The 27,970-nt window shown below is 47.2% G+C and overlaps 1 protein-coding gene and 1 pseudogene across 6 annotated transcripts in view; one reads left to right on the top strand and one right to left on the bottom strand.

Moving 5' to 3' along the window:
• The window catches only part of SBF2 (SET binding factor 2), a 501,522-nt gene extending 489,127 nt beyond the window's left edge, over positions 1-12,395 (top strand). For all 6 annotated transcript variants that reach the window (XM_047877111.1, XM_047877108.1, XM_047877112.1 and 3 more), the window contains 7 exons: positions 2,531-2,658; positions 3,924-4,157; positions 5,226-5,330; positions 7,488-7,681; positions 8,376-8,463; positions 11,103-11,234; positions 12,222-12,395. In XM_047877111.1, the coding sequence (XP_047733067.1) occupies positions 2,531-2,658; positions 3,924-4,157; positions 5,226-5,330; positions 7,488-7,681; positions 8,376-8,463; positions 11,103-11,234; positions 12,222-12,320 (980 nt within the window). In that variant the 3' untranslated portion in view covers positions 12,321-12,395. The remainder of the gene's footprint in view (positions 1-2,530; positions 2,659-3,923; positions 4,158-5,225; positions 5,331-7,487; positions 7,682-8,375; positions 8,464-11,102; positions 11,235-12,221) is intronic.
• Positions 12,396-19,991: 7,596 nt separating this feature from the next.
• On the bottom strand, positions 19,992-20,324 carry LOC125177154 (60S ribosomal protein L37a-like; annotated as a pseudogene).
• Between the last annotated feature and the right edge of the window lie 7,646 nt (positions 20,325-27,970).

Genomic DNA, 27,970 nt, shown 5'->3' with positions numbered 1-27,970 from the left:
GCTTGAACTCATTAGCCATGCAATCATGACCTGAGCCGAAGTCAGAAGCTTAACCAATGGAGCCACCCAGATGCCCCATTTTTTTGTGTTTTTAATTGAAAACTCCAATAACATAACTACCCCCAAGTGTGGCAAGGCCATTTTAGGATTTATAAAAGTAGAATAGGTAGGAACGAGTGCCCAGATTCTGAGATTATGTGCTGTACTAGCTCTTAGGGACTGCAAGTGGTCTTCCCTGTAGCACCTTTGAAAGGTGAAATCTGCTTACTATTTTAATATCTCAAAGTGGTATCACCGTTTGAAGGGAAACATTTGACCTAGTTTTTCCATCCCAGGTGCACTCTGGTAGGAAAGGTGCCTGCCCTTGGAGGCACTTTGCATAGCAGTAAAGGCTCTGGAGGAAATAGAACAGGATTAAATTCTAGTATTCCCAGTACCAACTGAGTACTTTGGACATGTTAGGTGCCTCTCTGAGTTTCTTCAGTTTCCTCATCTTTAAAATGAGTACAATAATAGCACCTACCCCTTTGGGCCGTGATGATCACATTAGGAAATATTTGTAAACTTCTTAGCACAGTTTATAGTGTATAATAATAACTCATTAAATTTTAGACATCTCCATCAATATTATAATTTTTAAGAGCAGTAATACTTGTAAAGAGTAGATTTTAAAAGTCAGGCGGCCCCTGTGAAAACATTCCCACAGGGATTTTACATTCTGTTGTTATAGGGAGAAGAGAAGGGAGGATGTACAGGATCTTGTTAAGAAGACAACAAAGAAAAAAATCAGCTATTTTCAGTATATGTACCTGGATTTTCATAAAGAAGACTCTTCTAGTAGCTGAAAATATTTACTGATGTTCTCAGTTTACAGTTTACAGAATGTCTTGGGACATACTGCTTTCCAGTGCATGCTGTTAAAATTGTCTAGTGTGATATTTTATACTGTTGGGAAGGGAGACAGCACTGGTTCTTATTTATACTTCTAGACCTTTGTTGACTCAGAATTGTCGTTCCACACGTCATAATCAGAAACTTTATAATTTCTTAAGCACCCATGGTTTGGGAAGATATGAAGGAAAGCTGGTTACAAGAGACATTGGAGTCACTTGGAGAACTTTTAAAATATCTGCTTGGACTCATCCTTAGAGATTCTGATTTAATTGGTCTGAGGCAAGACCTAAGCATTGGGGGTTTTTAAAGCCCTTGATTTTTCCAATGTGTGGCCAGGGTTGAAAACTACCACACTGGACTCTGCAGTTAAAAGGTAGACTAGAAACACTAATTAGTCTTGGGGGCCTCTTACAGGATTTTGTGCAGAGTTGGGCTTGAGACCATCTTTTCTGATAAACTGATAAGATGCTTCTTGACTTTTGACTGACTCATTTCATTCAAAGCAAGACAGCACTGCTAAGGAAGGCACCCTTCCTGGCCTTTTAAAGAAATAACCTCCTGGGGCTACTGGGTGGCTCAGTCAGTTGAGCATCTGAATCTTGATCTCAGGGTCATGAGTTTAAGCCCAGCATTAGGCTCTGCACTGGGTGTGAAGCCTACTTAAAAAAAAAAAAAGAAGAAGAAGGAGAGGGAGGGGGAGGAGGGGAGGAGGAGGAGGAGGAGAAGGAGAAGAAGGAGAAGAAGAAGGAGTGCCTGGGTGGCTCAGTCTGTTAAACATCTGACTCTTGATTTTGGCTTGGGTTATGATCTCACAGTTTGTGAGATCGAGCCCTGCATTGGGTGTTCCATTGACTGCAGAGCCTGCTTGGGATTCTCTCTCTCTCTCTCTCTCTCTCTCTCTCTCTCTCCCTCTCTATCTGCCCCTCCCTTGCTCACACAGTCTCTCTCTCAAAATAAATAATAAAACTTTTGTTTTTAAAGCTTATTTAAAAAAAAAAAGTGAGCTCATGTGAGTGACACATTGACTGTTTGATGGGTGCAAAGATAGGATCAGAAACTCCCTGAAGCACCTCCCCCACCCACTACATTTGGCTTTTGTTAAGTCACCCAAGGATACAGACCACACCCTTCTATCATCCAAAGTCTTCATGACCATGATTTGCAGTATATAAATTACTAAATAAGAAAACACTTTAAATGGCTTCATAATGAACAGCCAACGACTGAAAAAAGAAACATAAAATTATGTTTTTAACTGAACTTCATCACGTAACTCTAAGTCCTTCCCATTTCTCCTGAAAAATATGTAGAATGACTCCTGGCATGGAGCTCTGTGAATCTAGATATAGATGTAGGATATAGATTAGAAGAGAGTCGCTATGTGCTGCTAAATACTTGGGAAAACCTTACCAGATGTTTTCCTTCCATTTGGGTTTGTTTCCATATAGCTGTGAAGTTCATTCCTATCCTTAGCTTTGCGGTCACCACCTAAGGTTTCTACACATACATTGCTGTTCTGAGAGCTGTAAGATATATTTTGCTTTTCATCTGGTACATGCATCATAGTTTTAGGCAAACTGTTGATTTATTTGACTTTTGTTGATTTTTTTTTTTTGGGGGGGGGGTTTATTTACAGGAACGTTGTTTGATGATAAAGGAGACAAGCATGCCAAAAAAGGAATTTGTATTTGGGAGTGTATTGATAGAATGCACAAGAGGAGTCCCATTTTCTTTAATTATTTATATTCACCAATGGAAATAGAGGTACAGTAAGAAAGCATTTATGTTTCACTTTCTGAGTATCTAGTGTTAAAGTTTTCCTTACTTTTAAGTATATATAAGCTGTTTAAGCTTTTTATAAACATTGGATTAGGAAGCTATTTAAAATACCAGAAGCTATTTAAAAATTTGATATACACTATGGGTTTGGGTTATGATGGAATACAGACTGTTCATCATATTCTTGACCACAAAAATTAGGAGCTGGCCCCCAAAATCTAGGAGGGATAACTTCAAGAAAGTCAAAGTGAGGCAACTTTCTCCAGGAAGAAAGACCAAACAAAACTTGAAACCTCAACTGGTTATCTAAGCTGAAAAAATCTAAAATACTTTAGAAAAGATTTCCCTAAGTCCATTTATACCAAAGCTGTGGAAGAACCCCTATGGAACGCCGGATGTTTGGAGCCCAGCTCAAAAGAATGACGTCTCAGGGGCAACCATGCTCTGTGATGCACATCTATGTGAAGTAAGCTCTGGGATGGAACAGACTGGTTTGATGACAAGTGAGAAGTATCACCTTACTCAGGGGCAGGAATGCCCCTGCCCTGGGTCCCATGCATTAGGACCCCATTCTGGCCTTTCTCCAACTATCCCCTCCTCATAAAATGAAGACCACAAGAAACAAGGGTATGTGCTTAGATACCCTTTCTTCATCTAAACCATGTACCCAAAATTTCTTGCCTAAATCCAAGTTGCTCACAAAGCTACTTCTTCCAGTCTGTCTCCCAAGCCGGTGCATGTTCCCTTCAGCCTCAAGGGTGCCTAAGAAGTAGCTGTTTGGCAGGTAGTAGACCAAGTTTAGTTTTGTGGACTAGGGTGTATATATATATACGTATATATATATATATATATATATACGTATATATATATACATTCATAAAAGACCTCAGAATATAGGACAGAGCCAAGGTGAGAGGAGCAGGGGATTAGGCCAAGGACTGGGAGCTGGGACCAGCTTTCCCAGTGCCACCTTGGGCCTTGGTATAGAATTCCAAGGAGTCCAAGAATTCTCAGTTTGAGCCTGGTCTTCCAGATCATTAGGAAGTTATATTTACCAAGGTAGGAGGAGAGATATATTTTATTTAATAGTTTATCTTGATGTATAATATCTAAATATTTACATATATGGTATTTGAATCTCCATTCATGCTCTTGCCCTGGACCCTGCAAATGTTAAGGGCTGACCTGCCAGTAAGCTGGGGTACTTTGAGGTCAAGATGAAACTATATTTCAGAATTTTCTTTGAACAGGCCCTGAAGCCCAGTGTAAATGTCTCCAGCCTCAAGAAGTGGGATTACTACACAGAGGAGACCCTTTCCACAGGCCCTTCATATGACTGGATGATGCTAACCCCCAAGCACTTCCCCTCCGAGGACTCTGAAGTGGCTGGAGGAGCTGGCCCCCAGAGCCGGAGGAGAACAGTGTGGCCCTGCTATGATGATATCAGCTGTGCTCAGCCCGATGCTCTCACCAGCCTTTTCAGTGTAAGTCAGGCCTGTGTAGACATGCACAGAGGGCAACAGGGGCCCTGGTAGTACCCGAGGCCTCAGAAACCAGGCTAAATTAAAAGTGGTTCGCACACTTCCGGACATGGCTGTCCTCACTCTGAGCCAGTGTGATACGTAGCATTCCAGGAGAATGAGGAAAACCAAATTTGCTCCCCAACAACAGTAGGGGACCAGGCTCAACTACTGGAAAAGGGTCTCAAAAAAGTAAGTTTTCTGGCATTATGAGGAAGCAATCAAGCAAATGGAGCAATTTGCAGCTTCCCAGCTGTTTTAGCTGCCCAACAGCCTGAGTCAGGCCTGGGTTATGGCTTTTGTGGGTGCTCTACTTCCTCTGGTCAGAAGTGTGGGTAGTTGATGGCCTGATGGGAATACTGCCAGCGTCTCTACAGAGAATATTTTGAACTGAAACAATCCCAGCAGTAGCCACCCTGCTGAGAGCAGCAGCCCTGAGGAAAGGGTTTGAGCCCTGATATGGGCCAAGCAGTTCCTGAAGAGTCTTCGTGCAGTCTTGTGACTGGGAGGAGTGTGCTGCAGTGAAGGCGTCACAGAGGCAGCTGCTCTGATCCCCAGCTTCCTTGTCCCGAGGAAATTCCATTCTTTGTGCATTTCTTGGTTCATTCTTTCCACATCTGGTTTTAAATCAGCAGAGTTAGGGGTTCCTCTGTCAAGGACAGACTCCTACCTCAGCTACTAGGGTTTGAATGCCAGCCCAGTGCTTGGCCTTTTGCGGTGGGCATCAGATTCCCTCTGGGCTAGCCAAAGGTGAAGGTGTTTGGGATACATATTTTATGTCTTTATTTAAGCTATTCTGTACAAAAAGGCCTGATTACAGATCCTAATAAATCATCTTTGCCATAGTGCATCATACCAGCTAGAGTTCACACCACTGCTCCTGGCTTGGGAGACCTCTGAGGCCATTGACTTCAGCTGCCCTCTGACCATGATGTCCATTGGGGCCCAGTACAGAGGAGATGTGGCTCTGGGACACGTCCTGATTTCTATGAAATACTTACTATCAGAAAACTCCTTTTTATTACTTTGCAGGAAATTGAAAGATTGGAGCATAAATTGAACCAAACCTCTGAGAAGTGGCAGCAGCTGTGGGAAAGAGTAACTGTGGACCTTAAAGAAGAGCCCAGAACAGACCGTGTGAGTTGGTAAAATCCTTTGAGGAGCTACTTCTGAGCTTTTTGAGGGTGCTAGGTCAGGTAGGGCCCGCTGCCACAGGTAACCCAGGTGAGTTTATGGCCAAAGAGAAGGGTAGAAAGGGAGGGGTCATGCCCTGGAGGTCCAGGGCAGAAAGTTCCAAATGACTGAATAGTTCCTGAGTGTCTCACTTCACCGCAGTGACATAATACTTGTGTTTCAGGGCCCCGCATCCACGGAAAATTACTGGGTTCTTTTCTATCTGTGCCTCTGTGGTTTTAGCTGATTTTCTACCACGAGTGGGGAGGGGAACACCCGGACCGTATTTGCTTCAGAGAAATAACCAGAGAAAAGAAAATATTTTTAAAAGACAAATTATGCTACTTTCTGTTGCTCACACCCCCTTTTCTGTTTCTGAATTGAGAAACATTTATCATAAAAATATTTTAAAAACAGAGGCACGTGGGTTGCTCAGTTAGTTAAGCGTCCCACTCTTGGTTTCAGCTCAGGTCATGATCTTACAGTTCTCAAGTTCGAGCCCAGTGTCGGGCTCTGTGCTGACAGTGCGGAGCCTACTTGGGATTCTCTCTCTCTCCCTCTCTCTCTGGCCCTCCCCTGCTTGTACTCTCTCTCTCAAAATAAATAAATTTTTTAAAATTTTAAAAACACTCTGTTTTCTGTTTTTCACACCCCCCCTCTCTGTTCTGATTTAAACTTTTATCAGGCATGTAATACGTGCAAAAGACTGTGCTGAGCACCCTGTACACTTTAGCCTCCCACTTACCCCACAGTGAGGGAGTGGTGTCCCTTCTGATGTGTGAGGGGACAGGCACCATCAAATCCACATCACACTAGCTCCAGATATAACAGAAGGACAGATGTGAATGTTCAAAAGAGCATTTCAGAAAGAAGGAGAGGTCAGCAGGGTCCGATGTCACAGCGGGGCAGGGAGAATCGGGTGTAGAAGAAAGCCTCTGGCATGGTAAGAAGGGATCCTCTGGGCACTAGCTGTTGCCTTCCAATGGCAGTTCTGGAGCTGCTATCAGGCCACAGGTGGTGCTGTCTTACTGCTTTAATTCTCAGAAAAATAAAATACTTTCTTGATATTTTTTCTGGTTATGAAAGTGAGATATACTTATTCTTTTAAATAAGACAATACACAAATAGTTATAAACAGAGGACAAAAATCACCCACAATTTAAAACCTAGAAATAAACCACTAAGCTTATTGTATCATTCAAAACATACATATAAAAGGGATTTGTCATACATACTATTTATTTATTTATTTATTTATTTATTTATTTATTTTATTTATTTATTTTGAGAGAGAGAGAGAGAGAGAGCAAGCAGGGGAAGGGCAGGGAGAGAGGGGAGAGAGAATCCCAAGCAGGCCCTTCACTGTCAGCATAGAGCCTGACTCGGGGCTAAATCCCACAAACTGTGAGATCATGACCTGAGCTGAAACCAGGAATCAGACACTTAACCTACTGAGCTACCCAGGTGCCCCCTATACATACTATTTTTTTTTAATTTTTTTTAACGTTTTATTTATTTTTGAGACAGGGGGAGACAGAGCATGAACAGGGAGGGTCAGAGAGAGGGAGACACAGAATCTGAAACAGGCTCCAGGCTCTGAGCTGTCAGCACAGAGCCCGACGCGGGGCTCAAACTCACAGACCGCGAGATCATGACCTGAGCTGAGGTCGGCCGCTTAACCGACTGAGCCACCCAGGCGCCCCATACATACTATTTTAAAACCTGCTTTCTTTTTTACTTACTATGAGGCATACATGGCCTCCCATTGATCACTGTATATAAACCAGCATGGTAGTTTTAATGGCTTCTAGAATTCCATTGATGGAAATACCATTTTTTTAACCAGTCCCCTAATGATAGACATGTAGGTTGTTTCTGAATTTTTTCTTTTATAAACAACTGCAGGATAAACCTCTTTGTACATATACTTTGTGTATTTTGCTCCAGTTTTCTCTTTGACATAAATTTTCAGAAATGAAATTATTGGATTAGTTGCTCAATAAAATCTTTGTAAAACTTTCCTAGCTCTTTTTTTTTTTTTCATTTAAAATGCAAATGTATTACCTTCTATTTTGGGGGGTGGAGGGATGTGTTTTTTCCTGAAGTATAGTTCTTTTTCAGCCCCAGAGACACCCTTCAGGCTCCCCAGGAATTGTGTCTACCAACCTACCTTCCTATCAGAAGAGGTCTCTGCTGCACCTGCCAGACAGCAGCACGGGGGAGGAGCAGAGTGCCAGCATCTCCCCATCCAATGGAGTGGACCGGAGAGCGGCCACACTGTACAGCCAGTACACAACCAAGAATGACGAGAACAGGTGGGCGCGCTGAGCCCTGCCTGCGGCTACACCACAGGCCCTTCAATCAGCCAGGCCTGTGCGGTACTGCCTCCTATAAACTTAAATGGGTTTGCCACGTAACTGGGTTTGCCTCGATTCTTTCTTTGTTCCTATTTTAAATGTGTCAAAGGGGTCTTTAAAGAGGAAAAATCAAAATTACAACTAAAATAATGCCAAGAGGTTATAGCTATTTGTGGTTGAGTCCTGATTATCGTTATCTCATGTCTGTCAGATCTCTTGAGGGAACGTATGTTAGTCAGCACTTTTGTGGTGGCACACATCAGAAGGCCAGCTCGTGTTAGCTAGCTCAAGCAAAAAGGAATTTACTCACGTAGATTGGGAGGGCCAAGGATGTGCCAGTTTCTCACATAGTATCTTCAAGCTTCTGTTCATTTGCTGGCTCTGCTTTCCTCTGTGGGTTGCATCATTCCCAACATGGCACAAAAGATGGCTACCGTGAGCTCCAAACCTCACAAATTTGGTAATTCCAGCAGAAAGAGGCAGTCTTTCCCCCATAAGTCTAGTAGAAGAATTCTGGAGAGAATTCTGATTGCCTTTTTGGGGGACTATCTGAGAGAAAGAGAGACTTGACAGACAAAAACAACAGACATCCTCTTCACAGTACTTTTTAAATGAAAACCAAAGTTAACTGACCTGTCATCATTTCTTCTAGGTCCTTCGAAGGAACACTTTACAAAAGAGGGGCTCTGCTGAAAGGTTGGAAGCCCCGTTGGTTCGTGTTGGATGTAACAAAACATCAGGTAATACTGTCAAAGCCTACAGAAATCACTTTTCTCTAAGCTAGGCTCAGTCCCTGGCTGTTGTACAACTCTAAACAGACAGACACATCCCTCATGTTCAGACAAGGCCTCACATATGCTCCCTGTGGGCTTCTTCAAGGACTCAGCATGTCCCTGAGTTAGGGCAGTAGCCTTCCGAGGGAAGGTCCAAAGTAGCTCTGCCTGATGTATACAGGCAGAGGCAGTGACACTGGGGCCCAGAGCATTAAGAGCACTAGAACTCGGCTTTTCATGCTCAAATATCTTCTGCTGCCTGCTCTTAAAACCCAGGCCAGGAGAGGACCTGAGCTTTTCAGTGGGTTGCATTCCACATGCATATATAGAGCCTGTGCTTGGGAGCAGTCCTCAGAATACAGATTACCTTCATTTTTGCAGCATAAAGCATCCATTCAAAACTGAGGGCATTAATTTATTTGACAAACATTTATTGCTCATCATGTACTGGTTACTAAAGAAAGCATCATTTTCCCTCAAAATGAGAGCACCAGTGGAGAGAGGGGGCCCTGAAATAGGCAGAAGGGGCTATACCCACTCAAAGAGGGAATTCTCACCGAGCAAGTACTAGCCTGGACCTCACTGGCCATGTTGGGAAGTCCTTTGTCCATTGTTAGGTTCTTAGCTATTGCTACAGCAACCCCTGCAATTCTTAGTATCATGATCTTTGCTCCAGTAATCTCAGGGGTGAGGGATCTCTACCCAAACCTCCAGCCCCTCCATACCCTTCCATGGTGACATTCTCATGGCCTCCAAATATTCTGACTGTGGGCCTCACTCTACCTTGGAACTGACTGCTCAGCCTGAGGCAGAAGGGTACACATCTTGATTCTCAGTGCATTCATTTCTAAAATGGACTCTGCTGAGAAAGATACAAACTGGTACCCCTATACAGTGCTCTGGTCGTACGTGCACCTAGGAAACTCTTTCCAGATACAGATTTGAAATGGGGATCACATTTCCCTCTGCTCAGGGAATTTCATAAAAGTTACACAGTCTCTGTGGAAGAATATAGAGAATTTATTTACAAATATGCAATGGAAGCCCTTGGTGGGGGGGGGAGGGGTTGTACTTTAAAATAACAATGTGTCTGAAATCATAGAGCCTACACTGTGGAGAAAAGTTCCATTAAACCACTAAATATAACATAGGACAATGTCATAATTTTTCTGTAATTTACAGTTACACCAAATTATACTTGCATTCTTACCGATCTTTTGGATTTAACACGAAAGGTGTATAGTTTTTCCATTTAGACCTATTTATACCATGCCTGACTGGAGAGACAGAAAAGTCTGAGGCCAGAACCACAGTGACAGAGGCATCAGACCCTTTCCTACTGTGTAAGTTAGAGAGTGAAATCCAGACTCATTTAGTTAGAGAGTGATATCCAGTCCTGGCACGTGATAACCACTCAGTCAAATGGTGAGCTATTTATTGTTTTTCAAAAATCAATTTAAATGTTTGTTTATTTATTTTTTTATTTTGAGAGAGAGATTGAGAGAGTGTGTGTGTGTGAGTGCAAGCAGGGAAGACGGACAGAGAGAAAGAGAGAGACAATCTCAAGCAGGCTCCATACAGTCAGCACAGAGCCCGATGTGTGGCTTGACCCCATGAACCCATGAGATCATGACCTGAGCTGAAATCAAGAGTCAGACGTGTAACTGAGTGAGCCACCCAGGTGGTGCCCCTCAAAAATCACTTTAGATTTACATGTGGTTTGGCAACTTGTATTTTTTATACGGTATATCTTGAACATACTTTCCTACCAGTTCATATAGATCTTCCTTATAATTTTTGAAAAGCTATATATAGTAGTCTGTATCATTGATATAATTAACCAACTATCATTTAATTAACCAACACCCCAATGAAAGACAGATACATCTTTTCAGTTTTTACCTGATCAAAACAGTGCTGAAGGAATCCTCTTTATGTGTATCTCTGCATGCTTGTGGGATTGTTTCTGTAGGATACATTTCTAGAGGTGAGAAGGTATATCAATAGGCATAAACATTTTAAATTTTAGATGATATTGCCAAATTGTCCAAAAAGTTTCTAACAAATTATATTTCCACTAGCAATGTTTGAGAATACCTAGTGCCTTGCCCTCACCGTGAATATTTCTTAATCTAAGTGAAAAGTGAAATCTTACTGATTATATCCCTTTTCTTTCATCTTTTTAAGTGTTTATAGGTCTTTTGCATTTCCTCTGTGACTTACCTGTTGAGATTTTTTTTTGACCATTTTTCTACTAAATTGTTTATCTTTTTCTTATCAATTTCTAGGAATTCTGCATATTTTTCTAAACAACCTCTTTTATATGTTACATATATTTTTTTCCAATTGTTAGCTGACATTTAGTTTTAGTTTTTAACATGTAATACTTTTATTCATTCGAATTTCAGAAAAATATGTCTTTTTCCTCCTTTCTGTCAGCCACCTAGTCCTCCTTCCGAAAAGCAACAGTGTTTTTATTTTCTTGCTTATTATTTCAGACACAGTTTAGCAAGGTACAGAGGCAAGTATTCAAATACGTTTTGAAAAGTCATACCATTTTCCTTTTCTGTGTCTCTTATTTCCCATCTGTATCCTTTTGGTTCCAGCTGCGATACTATGACTCAGGTGAGGACACAAGCTGTAAAGGCCACATTGATCTGGCTGAAGTAGAAATGGTCATCCCTGCTGGCCCTAGCATGGGAGCCCCAAAGCACACGAGTGACAAGGCTTTCTTTGATGTAAGTTGATCTCACTACATCTCACTAGAAAACCTGGCTCTGTACATGATTCCTTACAATCCATCCACCTCCAAGAATTATGGGGCCTCAGAGCAATTGGTGGTGACAGATGATAACCCCTTGGCTATGGAAATTGCTCCAGAACTTGAACTTAGCACTCGATCCCCAAACCTGACATCTCCAAGCTGTCCATCTCCAAGCTGTGGTGCGCTGCTTTGCACAAAGGACTCCTTTATTGGGTGTCCAGCCACACATGGAAGCAGATGAATTCCATGATAAAAACATTGTTAGTTATTTTATTCACCACCTATTCAAAAACAGACACTACTTCCCTTTGGATCCAGTGGTCTTCATGTTTGACCATCCATAAAAATTGTCCTTAGTCATATATGATGACTGTTGGTCCTAACATCTTCAACAGCCCTTAGGTGAGCCTCGGGGCATTTGATGGGCCACATGATAGGGTTCTCATCCAGTTCCCATAGCCAAGCAGGGTTTCATAAAGAGCACAGCCACACTCAAGGGCTCTGCTCTGGCTATGAGGCCATTTACCTGATTCCAGGCTTCCAGTGTGTCCCCAACTTAAGCCTTTAGAGAAGGGGATGGAAAGAGGACAAGAAAGACAACTTCTTGGTGGGGGTGAATTTCTGGCTTCCCTGAGGAGCCCAGGGAGCTGCACTGCACTGCTCCCGGTGCAGTGCATGGGAGAGGCCCGAGGCTCCTGACCCTCCTCCTTAGGAGTAAGGCTCTCCTAGTACGTCTCCTTTTTCTGCCAGTGTCATTCTATTAACATCTACTATGACTCTGGGGACCAAAGAAACAAAGTGACTATAATGGCAGTGACAGTATGGTAGCGGAGGGAAGAGAAAACATAGAGGTTTTGAAGCAGTACAGAGGGGAAGTTCACTGAGATTGATTCACACACTTGCCCAAAGCCATAAAACAGGCCTGCCCTTCATCTCTGCTTCTGTTCATTTGGTTTTGTAGCTCAAGACCAGCAAACGTGTGTATAACTTCTGTGCCCAGGATGGACAGAGTGCCCAGCAGTGGATGGACAGGATCCAGAGCTGTATCTCTGACGCCTGATGCCCATGGTCAACCCAAGCAAAAAGAGAGAGGAAAGCCTCGTGCTGTCAGATAGAATAAAGTACATGAATCCTTGAGGAGCTGACAGCTTCCTCTTTGGTTCTGAGGAGTCATCCCAGGCCTGAGGTTCTTCTGCCCAGTCTTACCCAGTGCCCTCTTTGAACAATTGCTATGTCTGCTTAGCCTGAATGAATATGTCACAGAGGTCTGGTCAAGAACCCCAGGCACTCCCTGTATCTTGCACTAGGTTGTTCTAACAGGGTCTTAGTGGTTAGGGATCAGAAGAATGCTTCCTGAGCCAACTGTCACCCATCCCCTAGATAAATGTTTTCTATTTACTTGAGTCCTTCTTGATGAAACTAGATCCTTTTTGTTCCCCAAGGTCATAATTTCCTTGGAGAGCTTTCTGACAAGCAAAAATCAAAACCCCGCCAACACTATCTCATGTTCTGCACAGAACAGATTTCCCAGCAGAATAGCTCCTACTCCTACTGCCTGACCTTAGAGATGCTCAGCTATCTGGTGCTGCCAAAAGGTGCTTCCATAACCCCTGCTCGGCCATGGGGGATCATAGCAAGAACATGAGTGCTCAGTGGCAGACGAGGAACACGCAGGATTCTCCTGAAGGAGAAAGACGGTCCAGGGAATGATGCAACAATGACAAGGCCAATGCAGGAAATACTACTTTCAAAACACTGAATTTTCTAGGCCACAGGTGCCCTGAGGATCCAGGACTTTGTGTTCCTGTGTATTCTTCTGTTCCCTGACAGCTCCTTACACAGAATAACATGCAAAAAGCTGAATGCACTAACTCACAAACACTTGCACTGAACTCCTAATGAAGTGAAGGTGTTGGAAAGACAGAAGCCAGCTGTCTACAAGCACATTACACCTGTGCCAGGGGCTATGTCTGTGGCACAATCAGATACCCAAACAGCACTTGTGCACGTGAACAATAAGAACTGTTTGTAGATTTTCTCTACTTTTGATAACCTTGTGTTTGTTCAGCTAAAGATCCGAGGAATGCTGTTTGTTCCCTGTGAGGAGCAGCAGCATCTCTGCTACAGGCATTGAAGCCCAACTGGAGTCAGAGGTAGCTAGATCGCCGTTTTGAAATGTTAATATGTTAAATACCAAACTAATATTTCAAAAATATGTACATACGATTTCTATATCCTTGTTTTTCAGATAGCCTACTTATAATTTAATATAAAAGTAACTGATTCATGCATAAGATTTCAGTAATGAAAATAGTTCCCTTTTTAAAAAATAAAAAAAAACCACTTTGTAGATGAAAAATAAATCAGATTTTCAAATTTAAAATTACCTACACGCTAGGAAATAGACCTGTGTTAATATATAAGAAATTGGGGATAATAAGAATGAAGGATTTTTCTACCATTTTCATTTTATAAATTGCCACCTGTGAAAATGATTTTTGCACATTATTTGTATTTTTTCTTTGTATATGAAATAATTTTTTGTACTTTGTAAAATACGGAGCCCATTGTACCTTCAGCGATTTGAGACTGTATACAGTGCTTCTTTTATAACTGGATTCTTTTAACTTTCATAAAGGTTACATGCCTTACATGCACTAACCACCCCGAATTAAATTTATTTCTTAAGAAAGAGCATCCCTCATTTACTGTGAAATAAAACTCATCGTGTAGTGCGTAGCACTAAGCAGGCAACATTCAGGATTTATATATGAGACTAAAAGCTCAAGAGTAAAACAGCCCATGTGGTGCCCTGGTTCTATTAATGCCATCACTGCCCTTTGCATAGAAGGTTACCAGAGACATTGGACAAACTGGCATGAGCTTCTGGGTTCTGGACATGCTGCTGCAGAGTTTAGGTAAGAGACCTGAAGCCACTGTTTGTGTTCTAGTGAGCTGTGTGAAATTGGCGAGGTCCTTGACATCATCTGGGTCACAGTTTTGCCACCTATGGTATGTGACAGTGTGTGAGAATTTTAAGCAGGATGAAGTGAACTCTGGTTGGGTGGCTGGTTTTTCTGCTTCAGGAAATTGTTAAATAGCACAAATGGGGATCAGTGATTTCAGTTCTGGACAACACTTCTTCTAGCTAAACCCTTGGAGTTTACCTTGGGGACCTTAGCTACATCTCAACATGTAGCCAACAGAATGCACATTCTCATCTCGGGGCTGAACCTCTAAGTCTGTTGATATCCAGGAGCCCTCTCTGAGCCAGGCAAAAAGGGCCCGTTGAGCCTTCAGATCTTCTCAGTCTAGAGGGCTCATGCGATCCAGGCAAGGGTTGGTCCCAGGCCTCTCTCTTAGTGGCTGGTCCTGGGACCTGCCATTCTGCCCCTGCTGTGTCCCTGAGTTTCAGTCACAGGGGAAACAACTGAGATTAGGGGTTGAGCACAAGAATATCCAGATGCCCTTCATGCCTCAGATCTTAGCTGTGAAGGGGAGAAAAGCACTGGACTCCAAGGAAGAAGGACTAGGGCCTGGCACTGTGTCAGAGGCTTGACCGCCAGCAGCCCCCCACCTTGGCACCTGTGACAGAGCCTGTCCGTGGCTGGGCTCTTGAAAGATGCAGATCTCAAAAGGAGCACATTCATACAGGTCTCACTCCCCAAACCCTTTGGCCCGAGTTCTTTATTCTCACTTCCCAGTGGCTCTCCTCCAGAGCTAGAGCTTATACTGTGAATGGTATGGCAGGTTTGCTTCTCAACAGAAATGGACATTTCTAGATATTTCATTGGAAGTTCTTTTAAGAGTTGTTAAGTAACCCCATCATCCTATAAAGAATCTCTGAACAGTCTCAAGCTGATAGCCGGGAAATGCTTTCAGCAGCAGCAACAGAAGCTATGAATTAAGCAAAGAATAAGACAATATTGCTGAAGAGCTAGAGCTTAGAGCAGCACTGTAAAATAGGTACATATTGGGAGCCATATAATGTATGTTTCTTAATATTATTTCATTTTTGAGAGAGGAGAGGCAGAGAAAGGGGGAGACAGAGGATCTGAAGCAGGCTCTGCACCAACAGCATAGAGCATCACTCAGGGCTCAAACCATTGAGCCAAGAGATCCTGACCTGAGCTGAAGTTGGATGTTTAACCAGCCAAGCCAACCAGGCACCCCTATAATGTATCTTTTTTGAAGTAAAAAGAAGTATGTCGAATTAATTTTAATAACATTTCATCTTATTTTCAAGATATTTTATTTAACCCAGTGTATCAAAAATATTTCAACATGTAATCAGTACAAAAAATTATCAACTCTCTGTCCTCATGCAGTTTACCCATTGGGCTTGGCCTCACTCAGGCTCAGTCCCAGAAGTAGTATTTCCATCTTATAGATGCTGTAAGGCCCATCCGTTTTTATGACCTGATGTATCCAAAAGAACCCAAGTCACAATGGGCAGTTTCAGATGTCCCTCTTGGTGTAACTTGGTCGAATGTTCTGTCTCTACCAGAGCCTAGTAACATGCCATAAACTGCTTCTCAAAATGTGCATAATCCACAGTCACTGATAACGTGGCCCTGCTGTGGCATCCCAGAGGCCTATTTTGGGATTCTCCCACTGGGCTTGCCATAAGCTCCATGCTATTACATCTTTCCTCTTCCCACTGCTGACATTTCCAACACCTCCAGCTTCCAGGCTACCATGCCCGGACCTTTTTCAGAGCATTTTCCTGTCGTGGGACCCCACCCCCCATAGCTGGCAGCTTTACACCTCACCCAGAATAATATGTTGCCTCTAACCCAAAGACAGTTGCCAGGCACTGTGCTCTCTTCACCATGGCAAGAGATACAATATGCAACAATTTATCTTATTCTTTACTTTTGCTTCCTTTTACTGACCACTGAACCGCTTAAAAAGTTCACTAAAGTGGCAGGTCCTTAGGTCTTCATAGGTTTTATACGCTGTACTTGGAAGTGCATGTGACTTAACCATGGCCTCCAGCTTAGGGACACCTCTTACTCATCCTGCCTAATCAGCACCGGGTCATCGATGTAATGGATCGGTGTGACATTCTGTGGGATGTCCACACGGTCCTGACCTCTTAGGATTAAGACAGAGGGAAAGGCAGTTTACACAACCCTGAGGCAAAACTGTAAATGAATATTGTTGCCCATCCCATGTGAATAGGAACTGTTTCTGATCTTTTCTAATTGGAATGGAAAAGAACACATTGACCAAGTGACTGCAAACCACATACCTATGGCTTTATTAATCTGCTCTATGATTCCATGTCTGACACACAGCAGGGCTCCTACTTGGTTATACCTAAGGCAGTCTGTCTAGTCTTGCTCCAAGATCCAGCCGATTCATGCAGAGGTCAGATGGGCAAATTAAATGGAGAAATGGTAAGGGACCACGACCCCTTCATCCTTTAAATTGTTAATGGTGGCATTAACTTCTGTCACATCCCCTGGTATGAGGTGAGTTTTTTTATTTTCTATCTTGGGCAAGGCAAAGGAGCAGGGAAATGGCAATTTCAGAAATTTGTACTTGGCCTTCTCTACTGAGATTTCTCCCACCCAGTAAGCCAGTGACCTGAGGTGGGGATCCCTTCAGGCCAGAGCATGTAAGTTCTAACTAAGCAGTCGGGTACAAGGGCCTTCTGGGCAGCTTTGTGGACCCAGCAAGCCAGACCTTAGCCACAACTCCACTTTCTACCTGACCTCCACAGGCCTCCTACTAAAAAAGGGCCCATGATGACACTTTGAGTCTCCAGATGTTAATGTCAACTAAACCTCTGTGTCTGCTAGTCCCCTTTCTTTTGTGAACAGTCACCCAAATACATTTCCCACCTTTGGGGAAAAACTTCAGGAACCATCACTATACATACTTGTTGCTGTTTTGCGGAGTCCTTCTTACTAGACACTGGCCTCCTCTTCAGTCAGTGGGTCCCATATCTGCAAATTGGTTCAGGTCTGGGGACTGAGCAAGAGACCAAGAATTTCCCTTGCGCCTGCCTCCTGCACCTCCATTCCTGTGTGCTTTTTAAATTGCAGGTATTGGGGCGCCTGGGTGGCTCAGTTGAGCGGCTGACTTCGGCTCGGGTCATGATCTAACGGTCCGTGAGTTCAAGCCCCGCGTCGGGCTCTGTGCTGACAGCTCAGAGCCTGGAGCCTGTTTCAGATTCTGTGTCTCCCTCTCTCTGACCCTCCCCCATTCATGCTCTGTCTCTCTCTGTCTCAAAAATAAATAAACGTTAAAAAAAATTTTTTTTTAAATATTTAAATTGCAGGTATTAAGCAGAGCCTTATTGGCTGCCTGGTTTGCCCCTAGGGACACCATGCTGTTAGCTTTCTCCGCAACTTTCTATGGGTTGAGCCCCCTTTCCTGCCCCTCTGTCATTACTGGCCTTACACAATGTATCCATTCCAGCACACCCACTTTTGCCAGCTTCTTTAATTTCTTCTTTACCATCTGCCAGGAAAACTCAGGTATTTCCATTTCACTGAGTGTTGGCCACTGCTTTTTCCAGGCTTCTAAGAGCCACCCCAGCAGAATCTTCCCCATCCTCTAGTGGCCCATCTAGGGTATTAAATCTGTGTCTCAATAGAGTGCCCCCAAATCCCTGAATGCTTGCTTTTCCAGTCTCACACCCAGCCCCCTTAAGCATTCCCAAAATGCAATCCCAGGAGCATTCTCCTGGCTCCTGCCAGTGTCCGTGATAGTTACCATTCTTTCATGTAGTGTCTCTTTCCTCCATTATCAGGCCCAGTGTGTCCCCAGCTGGATTAGTCTGGAATTCAACCCTAATTACTGTCCTAGGCTACCAGGAGAGGAAGTGGGGGCAGCACCTGAGAGGGTACCTGTTGCCCAGCAAGGGGGAGGCCTCTGTGGCATCTTTCAGCACAGCAGAGATGGGAGCTCTTAGGAGGAGGGATGGCCATCTCTGCAAGCATCAAGGGTCAGGAAGGCTGCAGCACCAACATCTTCAGGGGCATCCATCCTGATGTCTTTAGCTCATGTTTCAGGGTCCCAGTTTTTCCCCACCAGGGCCTGACCTTCACATAACTACCTTGGCTGAGCAATCAGACTTATCTGTGCAACTCTTATCTCCAGCCTGCCTCTCAGCTATATCTGTTCTCCACTGCCAGAGATAAGGGCTTCTTTGTAAGCTACCGTGGAGGCCTGCCGGCTCTCACACCTCCCTGTTAACTGCTTGTCAGCGGCCCATAGTCCCTCTTCATCCCTCTGCAGAACATCAGCATGAGTTCACAGTAACCAGCCAACTTTTTGAGGGCATTGTTCCCAACCCCCTTATTTTTCGAATGCCTGGATTATCACACCTACCTCAACATTCTTCTCTTCCAGGAAACTGGAAAATTCCCAATGAAATATTCCCAGTGAAATATTTGAGCTGCTACCTTGCTTTAGGGACTATCTGGGGCCCCCATCAACCAGGACAGCATCCTCCTCCCCATCCGCTGTGACAGTCCCAGATCCCCATCTTGCCACTGTTTCCTCAGACCGCTTATGTTAGTTCTGGTCCTTCCACTAAGACAGGACTCTGCATGCAAAAGACTTAAAGAGTGAACAGGTATGAGAGTAGGTGAGCAGGACACTGGTCAGGGAGCGGGGTGGGGTGGGGGTGGTGAGAGGGACATCAGTGATGTAGGTTTGACCCCTGTGAACAAGAGACAAGAGGATGGAAGGTAGGGTGGAAGAGTCTTGGGCTGCAGTTCAGATCTAAAAATAGCAAGGCCAGTGGGGAGCCCTGTGTGCCAAAACTGCCCACCAGGGAAATCTTGTATCTCCCTAGAAGAAACCCACCTTAGTCACTGGCTGAGTGGGCCTGTGGGCCTCAGCGTAAAAACTGTGATGGCTATCGGAGCACAGTCGCGGGGCTAGTCTGAAATCTGAGAGGTGCATTTTCATGGCCACCACCCAAGGTTCAGGTACTTCTCTTTTGGATCTCTAGACCCAAAAGAACAAAGGTGTCAGCGTTTTCTACCTGAGGGCAGTATATACTGAAGCTTCTGGCTCTGTCACATAGTAGCTTTTTTGGCCTAACTTCTCTGAGCCTTATTTTCCTCACCTATAAAATGGGGATGAAAGCTGTGTACCTGGATAAAAGTACCCAGGACAAATGGTTTCTCAACATAGCATTGATTGAATCAGATTTACTCAAATATGTAATAAACACCTAGTACAGCCTGGGCATGGGCACTCTTTCAGTCTCAAGAAGTCTCTGGATGAGTAAGATACAGCACAGGCCCAAAAGCTCACAACCAAAAGAGACAGACCATCTGTGGTGTGCAGAATAAAGCCCCCCATGCCCGAAGACGTGTGCATCCAAATCCCCAGGATTTGTGAACATGCTACGTGACATGGCAAAGGACAATTAAGGTTGCAGATGAAATTAAGGCTGCTCATCAACTGACCTCAAGGTCATCTTGGATGGGTCCCAGTGTCATCACAAGGGTGCTTATAAGTTGAAGGAGGAGGCAGAAGTGAGTGGCAGAGAGATGCAACATGAGAAACACGGCCAATCATTGCAGGCTTTGAAGATGGAAGGGGCCATGGGCCAAGGAATGTGGGCAGCCTTTGGAAGCTGGAGGAGGCAAGGAAACATTCTCCCCTGAAGCCTCCAGAAGGAATGCAGGCCTGCTGACACCTTGAGACCCATTTGGACTTCAGACCTTCAGAACTGTAAGATAATATATCTGTTTGTTTTGTTACAGAAATTAACCCATTTATTATAGGCTAGCTATGTTTCAAATGGTAGAGCTTCTACTGGCCTGCCAACTCCTTCAGTCTTCTGATGGCTGGCTTTACTGTAACAGGAGAAGTAGTGTTGTAGGGCCGGGCACCACTGGCTACCATTTTCATGCAGGAACCACGAGGCCAGATCCCCACAGCTCACCTCTTCGTCTTGGTTTTGCCACAGAAGGAGCAAGTGTCCTTGGTATGCTGACTTATTTCTTATTTTCTTCACCATTTTCCTGAGGGAGGCACCATAACAGGTCCCATATTTACCAATGATTCCAACCTTCTTGGTGCATTTAACCATGTTGCCACAAACTAGATCCGAGCCCAGAGAGCAATAAATCTGTTGTTTTAAGCCACTAAATCTGTAGTAATGTGTTAGAACAGCAACAGGAAACTAATGCGGCATGACACAAATGCCCCACAGTGATGTGTGCAGCGACAGAAGTGTGTACAGGGCACAGGAGCCCAGGACAGGGACACTGGATGCGGAATGGCCCGAGGAGAGGCAAGAGGGAGGCAGAGGGCTGAAGTGCCATGGGAGATGTGGGCTTCAGGGGCTGTACTTGCAGGGGGTTACTGCAAGACCCTGGGGGGCTGGGGGCACTCACACACATACATGCAAACACATCCTGACACACAGACAACAGACAAGGGCATGCACGTTCACCATGTACACCTTGTACACCATGTACACCATGTACACTTGCACATGTACCCACGCTAGTGTCACAGGCACTTTATGTGCACACTGACACAAGCCCACCTGTCACCTAGAGTCCACCAGCGTTTGGCATCCTCTCTCAACATCCACATGTCCTAGGGGCAGCTGAGTTTAGCAGGTGGGGCTGGGGTTCCCTGCTGTGACCCTATCACTTGAGACGTCACCAGTGGGAGGCAGCTGGGAGTTATTTCTCTGCTGGGGCTTCAGTATGTGAAGTGCCACAGCAAGCCTGACCATGCACATGTTCCCCTCAAACCTCCTACTGTAGGATGGAGCCTACTATGAATGAGCCAGTCACCCCAAATCAGACCGTCCATCTTCCTGTGCATTTGTCTGCCCATGATTCATTCAGTCAACATGCTTTTATTAGTAGTTGCTATGTGCTGGTGCCCGTTCTGGCTACTTTGGACCCCAAGTAAAATAAGCCATTATCCGTACCTGCAAGGTATGATATCTAGCATAATCAGAGCTGTGACCTGGTGGGACAGCTAGGGTCCTATAGAAAAATGGGAAGAGATCCTAGTCCAGCCCTGGGTGGGCATCCAGAGAAGACTTTCCAGCCTGAAAAACTGATGTGACTGCAGTCATTTCAAAATAGAGTCAGGGAGGCCACTACGGAGGAACGGCCTTACCTGCCCTTGTTTGAACTGGGCAAAACAGCAGTTGTGTTAAGCGATTGTCCACAGAGTCAACAGGACAGCAGGCATCCTGGCCAAAAACTGTTGGTTGTGGACTTTCTGAAGACAGAGCAGTTAACTAAAGCGTACCAGGAATAGTTCTGTGTGTTAACAGAATAGTCAGTGCACACAGCAGTGCAGCCTGTTTGTACCAAGCCATGGAATTACCAGCCTTCCTCCTTCCCATAAAACCCCTTGCTTTCACCTAAAGGCAAGACGCTTCGCTGGTTACTGCCAGAATCTGTGCTCCCCAAACTGCAATTCTCTGATCCCAAATACACACTCGTTTGCCTCTTGTCGTGACTATTTTCAGGTTGACACCTGAATAAATGACATTTATGCTAAGTCTTAGGCCAGGAAGGAGGTAGCTGGGCGAAGAAGGCTCCATGGTTTGGAGACGTCAGATGACCTTCCCCGGTCAGACGATAGTGTCTGATGGAGGTGTGTTCAGACCCAGGCTTGAGCGACTGAGTCCTGGTCTCACCCTCCCCAGCCATCTTACTTCAACCAGGCCAATCTTGGGGCCAGAGAATGGACAGTACAGGGGACCTGAAACCTCTACCTCCCACCCAGCCAGGCCGGGCCACTTAGAAGGTCATTCAAGGCCAAGAGCACACTTCTATGACCTCACCCTCCTGGGGACTGGACCAGGACATAAAGTTTCCTCTGCTGGTGGAATGAGCTAAGGCCTCCAAGGAGAGGACAGAGGGGCCCACAGCCGACTCAGCACCCTTACACCCTCTCAGCACAAGCTGTCCACCCCACAGACCGCCTGAGAAGCATATATCTCTATCCGAAAGCAAGGGTTCCTGCCAAGAGGAGCACAGGCCTGGCCCAGCTTGCCCCCCACTGTCACACAGCTCAGCAAAGCAGGGCCTTCCAGGAAATGCAGTCCTGGCCAGAAGAAACAGAGTTCAGGGCTTAGAACAGGGATGCTCATGTGATCCTGATGAGAGCTGGTCCTGTCTGAGCCTATTTCCTCATCTGAAAGTGAGGTTGGGCTCGTTTCTCTTAAAGCTTCAGCAGCTGTGATGCTCTTTTTTGTGTCTGCTCTACAGTCTCTGGCCCCATTCCAGCCTAAGGGTTGCACACCAGATGCCTGGTCCCTGCAGAGAGTCCCCGACTCTGGCCTCAGAGATCCACCTCCTCACTCCCCACAGGTCCCCTGAGGTTCGAGGTTCAGTGCAGCCCCAGCCAGAGGAATGTGAGCCATTCCCGGCATCTCCTCCCCTGTGGCCAGCCCAGAGAGGGGCTGGGGCCTCTGGGCCATTCTGACAGGAAATTAGCTGGGCCTGGCCTTCCCCACTACCAGCTGCTCTGCTGACCCTGACCCCATGTTTTCTGAAACCTGATACTGCAAATTTCAGAGCCTCTTCTCCATTCCCTAGGAGGCCTGGCTGAGCTCTGTGTCTAACCTCCAGCCTGCATGTGGGTTAGCCTTCCTGCCCTGGAAACTGCAGCCCTGCTATGACCCTAAGGAGGCCCTACTCTCTCTAGGAGAGTAGTATCCTCATGTCTGAGGCTCAAGGCAGAACCCATTGTGCAGAGTGGCTACAACATGGCTTGGAGGGAGGCAAGTGAGAGGGGATGTGGAAAGACCACTTAAGTGGCTGTTGTGGTCCAGGAAACAGTGACAGTGGTTTGGATTAGGAAGGGACAGCAAAGATGTAAAGAACTGTACAGAGTCCTAAGTTATCGAGGACGTAGGATGAAACAGGTGGTGGTCTGGCCATGGAGACTGCATGGAGAGGTGTCTGAGGCCCCCTGGGTTCCTAAGTTGCACAACGGGATGCCTGGTGGTGCCTCTTGGGGGGCGGGGGGGGGGGGCAGTGATTACCCGGGGCTGAGCAGGGCTGTGGGAGAAGAGAATTGACCCCAAGTTTGGCCTTGCACCATGGAGGCTGAGGTGACTTTCAGATGTCCTAGTGAGCATCTGTATACAGAGAGGAATGAGCTGGAGATGAACCCTAGGGAGGCAGAAAAACAGATGGTAACCCAAGCAGAGACACGGTGCCACCAGTGAGAGTTCAGAGAAGAGGAAAGAGCCAGCCCGCGCCCAAGGACAGGAATGCTGGCTGGCTGGTGACCTGGAGGGAGCGGCAAGGAGCAGCCTGTGATGTAGGAAGAACCCAAGAATGCTGTGTCTGCAAGGACCGCAGAAGGGCGGTTCAAGAGTCCGCTGCTGGAAGCTGCTGGACGACTACGAAGAGGAAGACTGAAGTGTCCCTGGGTCACAGGCGACTTAAGGGCGCGCGTTCTAGGGGAGTGAGGTGCCCAGAAGGCAGGCTGCAGTGAGCAGGGAGGCCATGAGAGGTGAGCAGCAGAGAGGCAAGGGGAGGAATTGCCCCGTGCACGGGCGGGAACTGCGGCAGCGGATGGAGGGCTGTGGAGTCAAAGACAGGCTCTTGCTTGTTCGCTTTTAGGGCGAAGGAGATGCGAGCGTGTTTAAATGCAGCCGAGGAGGGCCCTGTCACCGAGCGGGCTCATAATAGCCGCGAAAGCAGGGATGACCACCAGAAAGGTGGCTTGGAGCCAGCGCGGGGCTTGTGAGGCCCACTGAGCCCCAAGGCTGAGCTAGAACGCCACGCGAGCGCGGTATCGGGCGCGCCGCTGTCCTCCTTGCCCCACGCTCCACGCTCCACGCCGCTGGCCGGAGGGGCAAGGACGCGCCGCTTACGCGCGCGCGCGCACACACGCACACGCACGCACGCGTACGACGGGAGGCTTGGGTAGCGCGGCGTGAAACTCTGCCCCAAAGCGGTCGTCTGTATTGGAGATGACGGTCTTAGACAGTCACGCACTCTGTCCTCGTCGGAGAACACGAATGTGAAGTATTCCTGAGAAGTCAGGTAGCGTCCAGCGCCAGCTTCCATTCTGAATGACGGCAAGCTACTCTTGCACTACGTTTTCCACTCACAGGTTTTCCGTGAAGCCTGCCGTTCGCCTCCGCCTGGAAAGCGCCGGAGCTAGAGCCGCTGCGGCCCCGCGGCCCCGCGCTAAGCCCCGCTCCGCGAGACACACGCCCGCGCCTGGGCTGCAGGGCGGAGCCTGATGGCCACGTCGCCGCAGTGGTCCTCCCTGTGCGCGGCGCGTCTGAGCGGGCACCTCACCCGAGGCGGGCGCAGGAACACCGGTCGTGAGCGGGAAGGAGGGGTCGCCCGCCTCGCCTTTCCCGAGCTCTCAGCAGCTCCTGTCAGTCCCCCTCTGGCTTCATTTTCTCACCCCGTGTCTCGTGCTTTCCCTCCAGGCTGTCGGCCACTCCGCCCAGGGCGCCCGTGCTGCCTGTTGTCTGGAGCCGACAGCACTGGCGGGCCGCCCCGGACCCGGTCTCTTCCCTGCCCCCTCCCTGGATGGCTGGGGCACGGTCCCGTATGGTCCTCGCAAGTCCGGCCTAAAACTCTTGCCGAGCCCCAGCTGTGCCTGCTGACGCCTCCACGAGCTCCCGAGTGTGGGGCAGGTGCACCTCCTCTCCCTACACTCCCTGCCAGCCCAGATAGAAACTTTGCTTCTGTTCCTCAGAAAGAGAAACCTCGTCCTTACGCTTGCCCTGGCCACGGGCTGAGTTGTCTTTGACGGAATGTTCCCTACTCAGCCACAGCTGACCCTGCCTTCAAAGTACACCCTAAACCAGACCTCTTGTCACCTTCGCTACTGCCGGCCTGGCCTGTCTCCCACCTGGGTTTGTGCAGGAGCCTCCTAAGGGGTCTGCCTGCTTTACAGCGCCCAGGGGGCGCCCCTATAAATGTAAGCTCATGGCATCGTCTGGCCAGCCTCCTCCAGTGCTGCTCCCTCTTCCTTGGACTGGAAGTCTCCACGTCCTTACAACAGGCTTACAAAACCCGGGGTGATCCCTCACTCTGCTGCCCCTCTATCTCATCTCCTGCCGTGGGCCGCTTGCTCACCTGCATCAGCCACCCACCACAGTTGTCCTGCGCTCTTCCTAGGACACTCCTCCCCTGGACTCGGCAGAACTCACCCCTCACTTGCCTCCATTCTCCCCCAGAGATGCTCCTTGCACACCCCGTGCCTGACAGCACCCAGCGCTGGCCTTGCACCATGCACCCCTCTCCTGCTCTGCTGTGTCAGCAACATCACCCCCTGGCACACAGCTGCCTCCTTGGCTTCCTGAAGGCAGTAACTTCCTGTTTGCAGCCTGCCTGTCAGCACACAGAAGCATGGTGGAGGCACAGACACACACGCAAATAAGTACTTGGTAAAACTTGTGGGAGGAAGGAGCCAGAGTAGCTGAGAGAATGGCCACTGGGCCCGGAGGAGGAAGCCCAAGCCTAAAGGGAGGACAGACTGAGAGGTCCACAAAAGATGGAGAGAAGAGCCACCCTTCCTGACCTGCCAGTTCCAATATGCATGGGGCCTGAATGTCGGTGAGGTCTACAAGGTTGCCTGTTTTATCCTTAACTGTCTCCCACCTCTTTTCTGATGATACGGGTTTCTCTTCCTTGCAACCAAAATAGCCTTGGCTCAAGCACTGCCCTTCCACCTACCTTCCACATCTCCACCCTACAGCTAGCCTCCCAACCATCTAGACATCTAATCATCTGTCTGCAAGTCAAACAGCCCACTGGGCCCTTCATGCCCAAGAGTGCCTACCTGCCCAGAGTCCACCCATCCACCCAATAGATAGAACCAACAACTGTCCCTCCACACATCAGCCCCTCAGAACACACATGGTAGCATGGGACCAGACCGTGAAGGGTCTCGAACACCAGGCTAAGGCAATCTGACTCTGTTGATAAATAGTGGGGAACTATGGAAGAATTTTGAGCGTGATCAAATCTGCATTTTAGGAATATAACACTGGCAGCTGTGAACAAGATGGATTAGAGGGGGGAATCTAAAGGCAGGAAGATCAGTTGTGGTAAGATTACAATATTGCAGATGATGAAACAGGGCAGAAGCAGAGTGGCTAGGGAAAGGAAGCTTTGAGGAGCAGCCGTGGGCGCAGCCTGCCCAGATGGGGAACCATCTAATAGGCCTTGGCTTGGCAACCCCCAGGTGAGCCCAGGCACTGTGCTTGCCCCAGCTCTCACTCAGCTGGGGCCTTGCCTCCTGCATGTTTGGCCCCCGAAGTTCAAGACAGGCAGTTCCTAGGGGCCTAGCCCAGGAGCAGTTCTTTCTGGGACCATCTACAGAGTACTCTATCCTATAGCTCAAGCCCCTGAGCAAGTGATATTTCCAGAGTACGCTGTCACCCACCAACTCCAGTGTCAGAGCTCAGCCCTGGCTGCAGAAAGCTGGGGCCTCTTCTCTGTTAATTTTCTCCAACTCCTCAGAGGCTGGGCTTTAGGCCCAGTGAAGTCACAGTTTGGGAGGCAGCCCTGGCTCCCTGCCGCCCACGGAGGCTATATTTGGAGCAAGACAACTCCCTACAGACATAGACTAGGGACCCACCCTACAGCACTGCCCCAACCAATTTTACCAAGTAGCCAGTGTGGGTGTCACTCGCATTTTTACTTGTTTGCTTATTCATTCACTCGTTCACTCATTTATTCATTCCACCTGTGGTTACTGATCCCCTAATATGGTGTGACAGGCACAATGGATGTATGGTGGGCATGTACATGTGTGTGAGTATATATGGGTATCGTGTTGAAATGGGAATGGCAGAACATACTTTTAGTACCCTTTCTCAGGGTTCAACAGTGTCAGTGACTCAGGATCAGGTGTAAATGGCATCTGTGGGCACCTGCGTGCGTGTGCATGCAGGCACGTGCTCTGAGAGGCAGCTATGACTCAGCTACACATGGCGTCTGTATGTACCTGTGCAGATAGGGCTGTGCATGGAGGCACGAGCTCTTGCCCCCAGGAGTGGGGGAAGTGGTTGAGACTGACTCAGCTGCATATGGTGACTGGATGCCCACAGCCCAGCTGTGACTTTACACCTTGCTCACTTGCCAAGCCAAACAGCCAGTGTTGGGTGCAAATATTCTGCACAGAGTGTGCAGGGATGAAGTCCCAAGTCAGGAGCCTCTGGTAAGCAGTCTGGGTCCAGCTGCATCTGTCCCTCCACTGGTGTAGGGCCCCCATCTTAACCTCTCTGGCCTGGCCTCCTGGAGGCTCAGAGACTATGCCGCACGTGGACTCCTCCATCACCCTCGCCCACCAGTCCCAGGTTTGTGCACGTTGAAACCAGGACCACAGGTACAGAGCTGCCAGCCATCCCGTCCATGTTTCCACCACACCTAAAACCCCTCCTGTTTCAGCCATGATAGCATCTTTCTCCATCTGCACCCAGTCGCAACCTTAGCAAGCACAACCCCGGAAGCATTTCCAGGCTCTGGAGCTCCAGACCCACTGCCTCAGCTATGGCCCTGCCTGGTCCCTCCCTGTCTTCTTCCTCTGTGCTCCTTGCCCTGTCTATCCCTGGCCGTCTCTCTCCTTATCTGGCCAACGGTCTATCTTTGTCTCTTTCCGAGGCCGACTGTCTGCAGCGGAGGCTTCACAGGAGTGGAGGTGCTGACAGAGTGGGGGTGTGGGGCTGCCTCTCGGTGTCCCTTCTTGAGCCTTATCAGGAAAACTGAAGTTACTGCT

Source organism: Prionailurus viverrinus, chromosome D1 (genome assembly GCF_022837055.1).
Source record: "Prionailurus viverrinus isolate Anna chromosome D1, UM_Priviv_1.0, whole genome shotgun sequence".
NCBI classification, from domain to species: Eukaryota; Metazoa; Chordata; class Mammalia; order Carnivora; family Felidae; genus Prionailurus; species Prionailurus viverrinus.
This window is presented reverse-complemented; position numbering and strand designations above follow the sequence as displayed.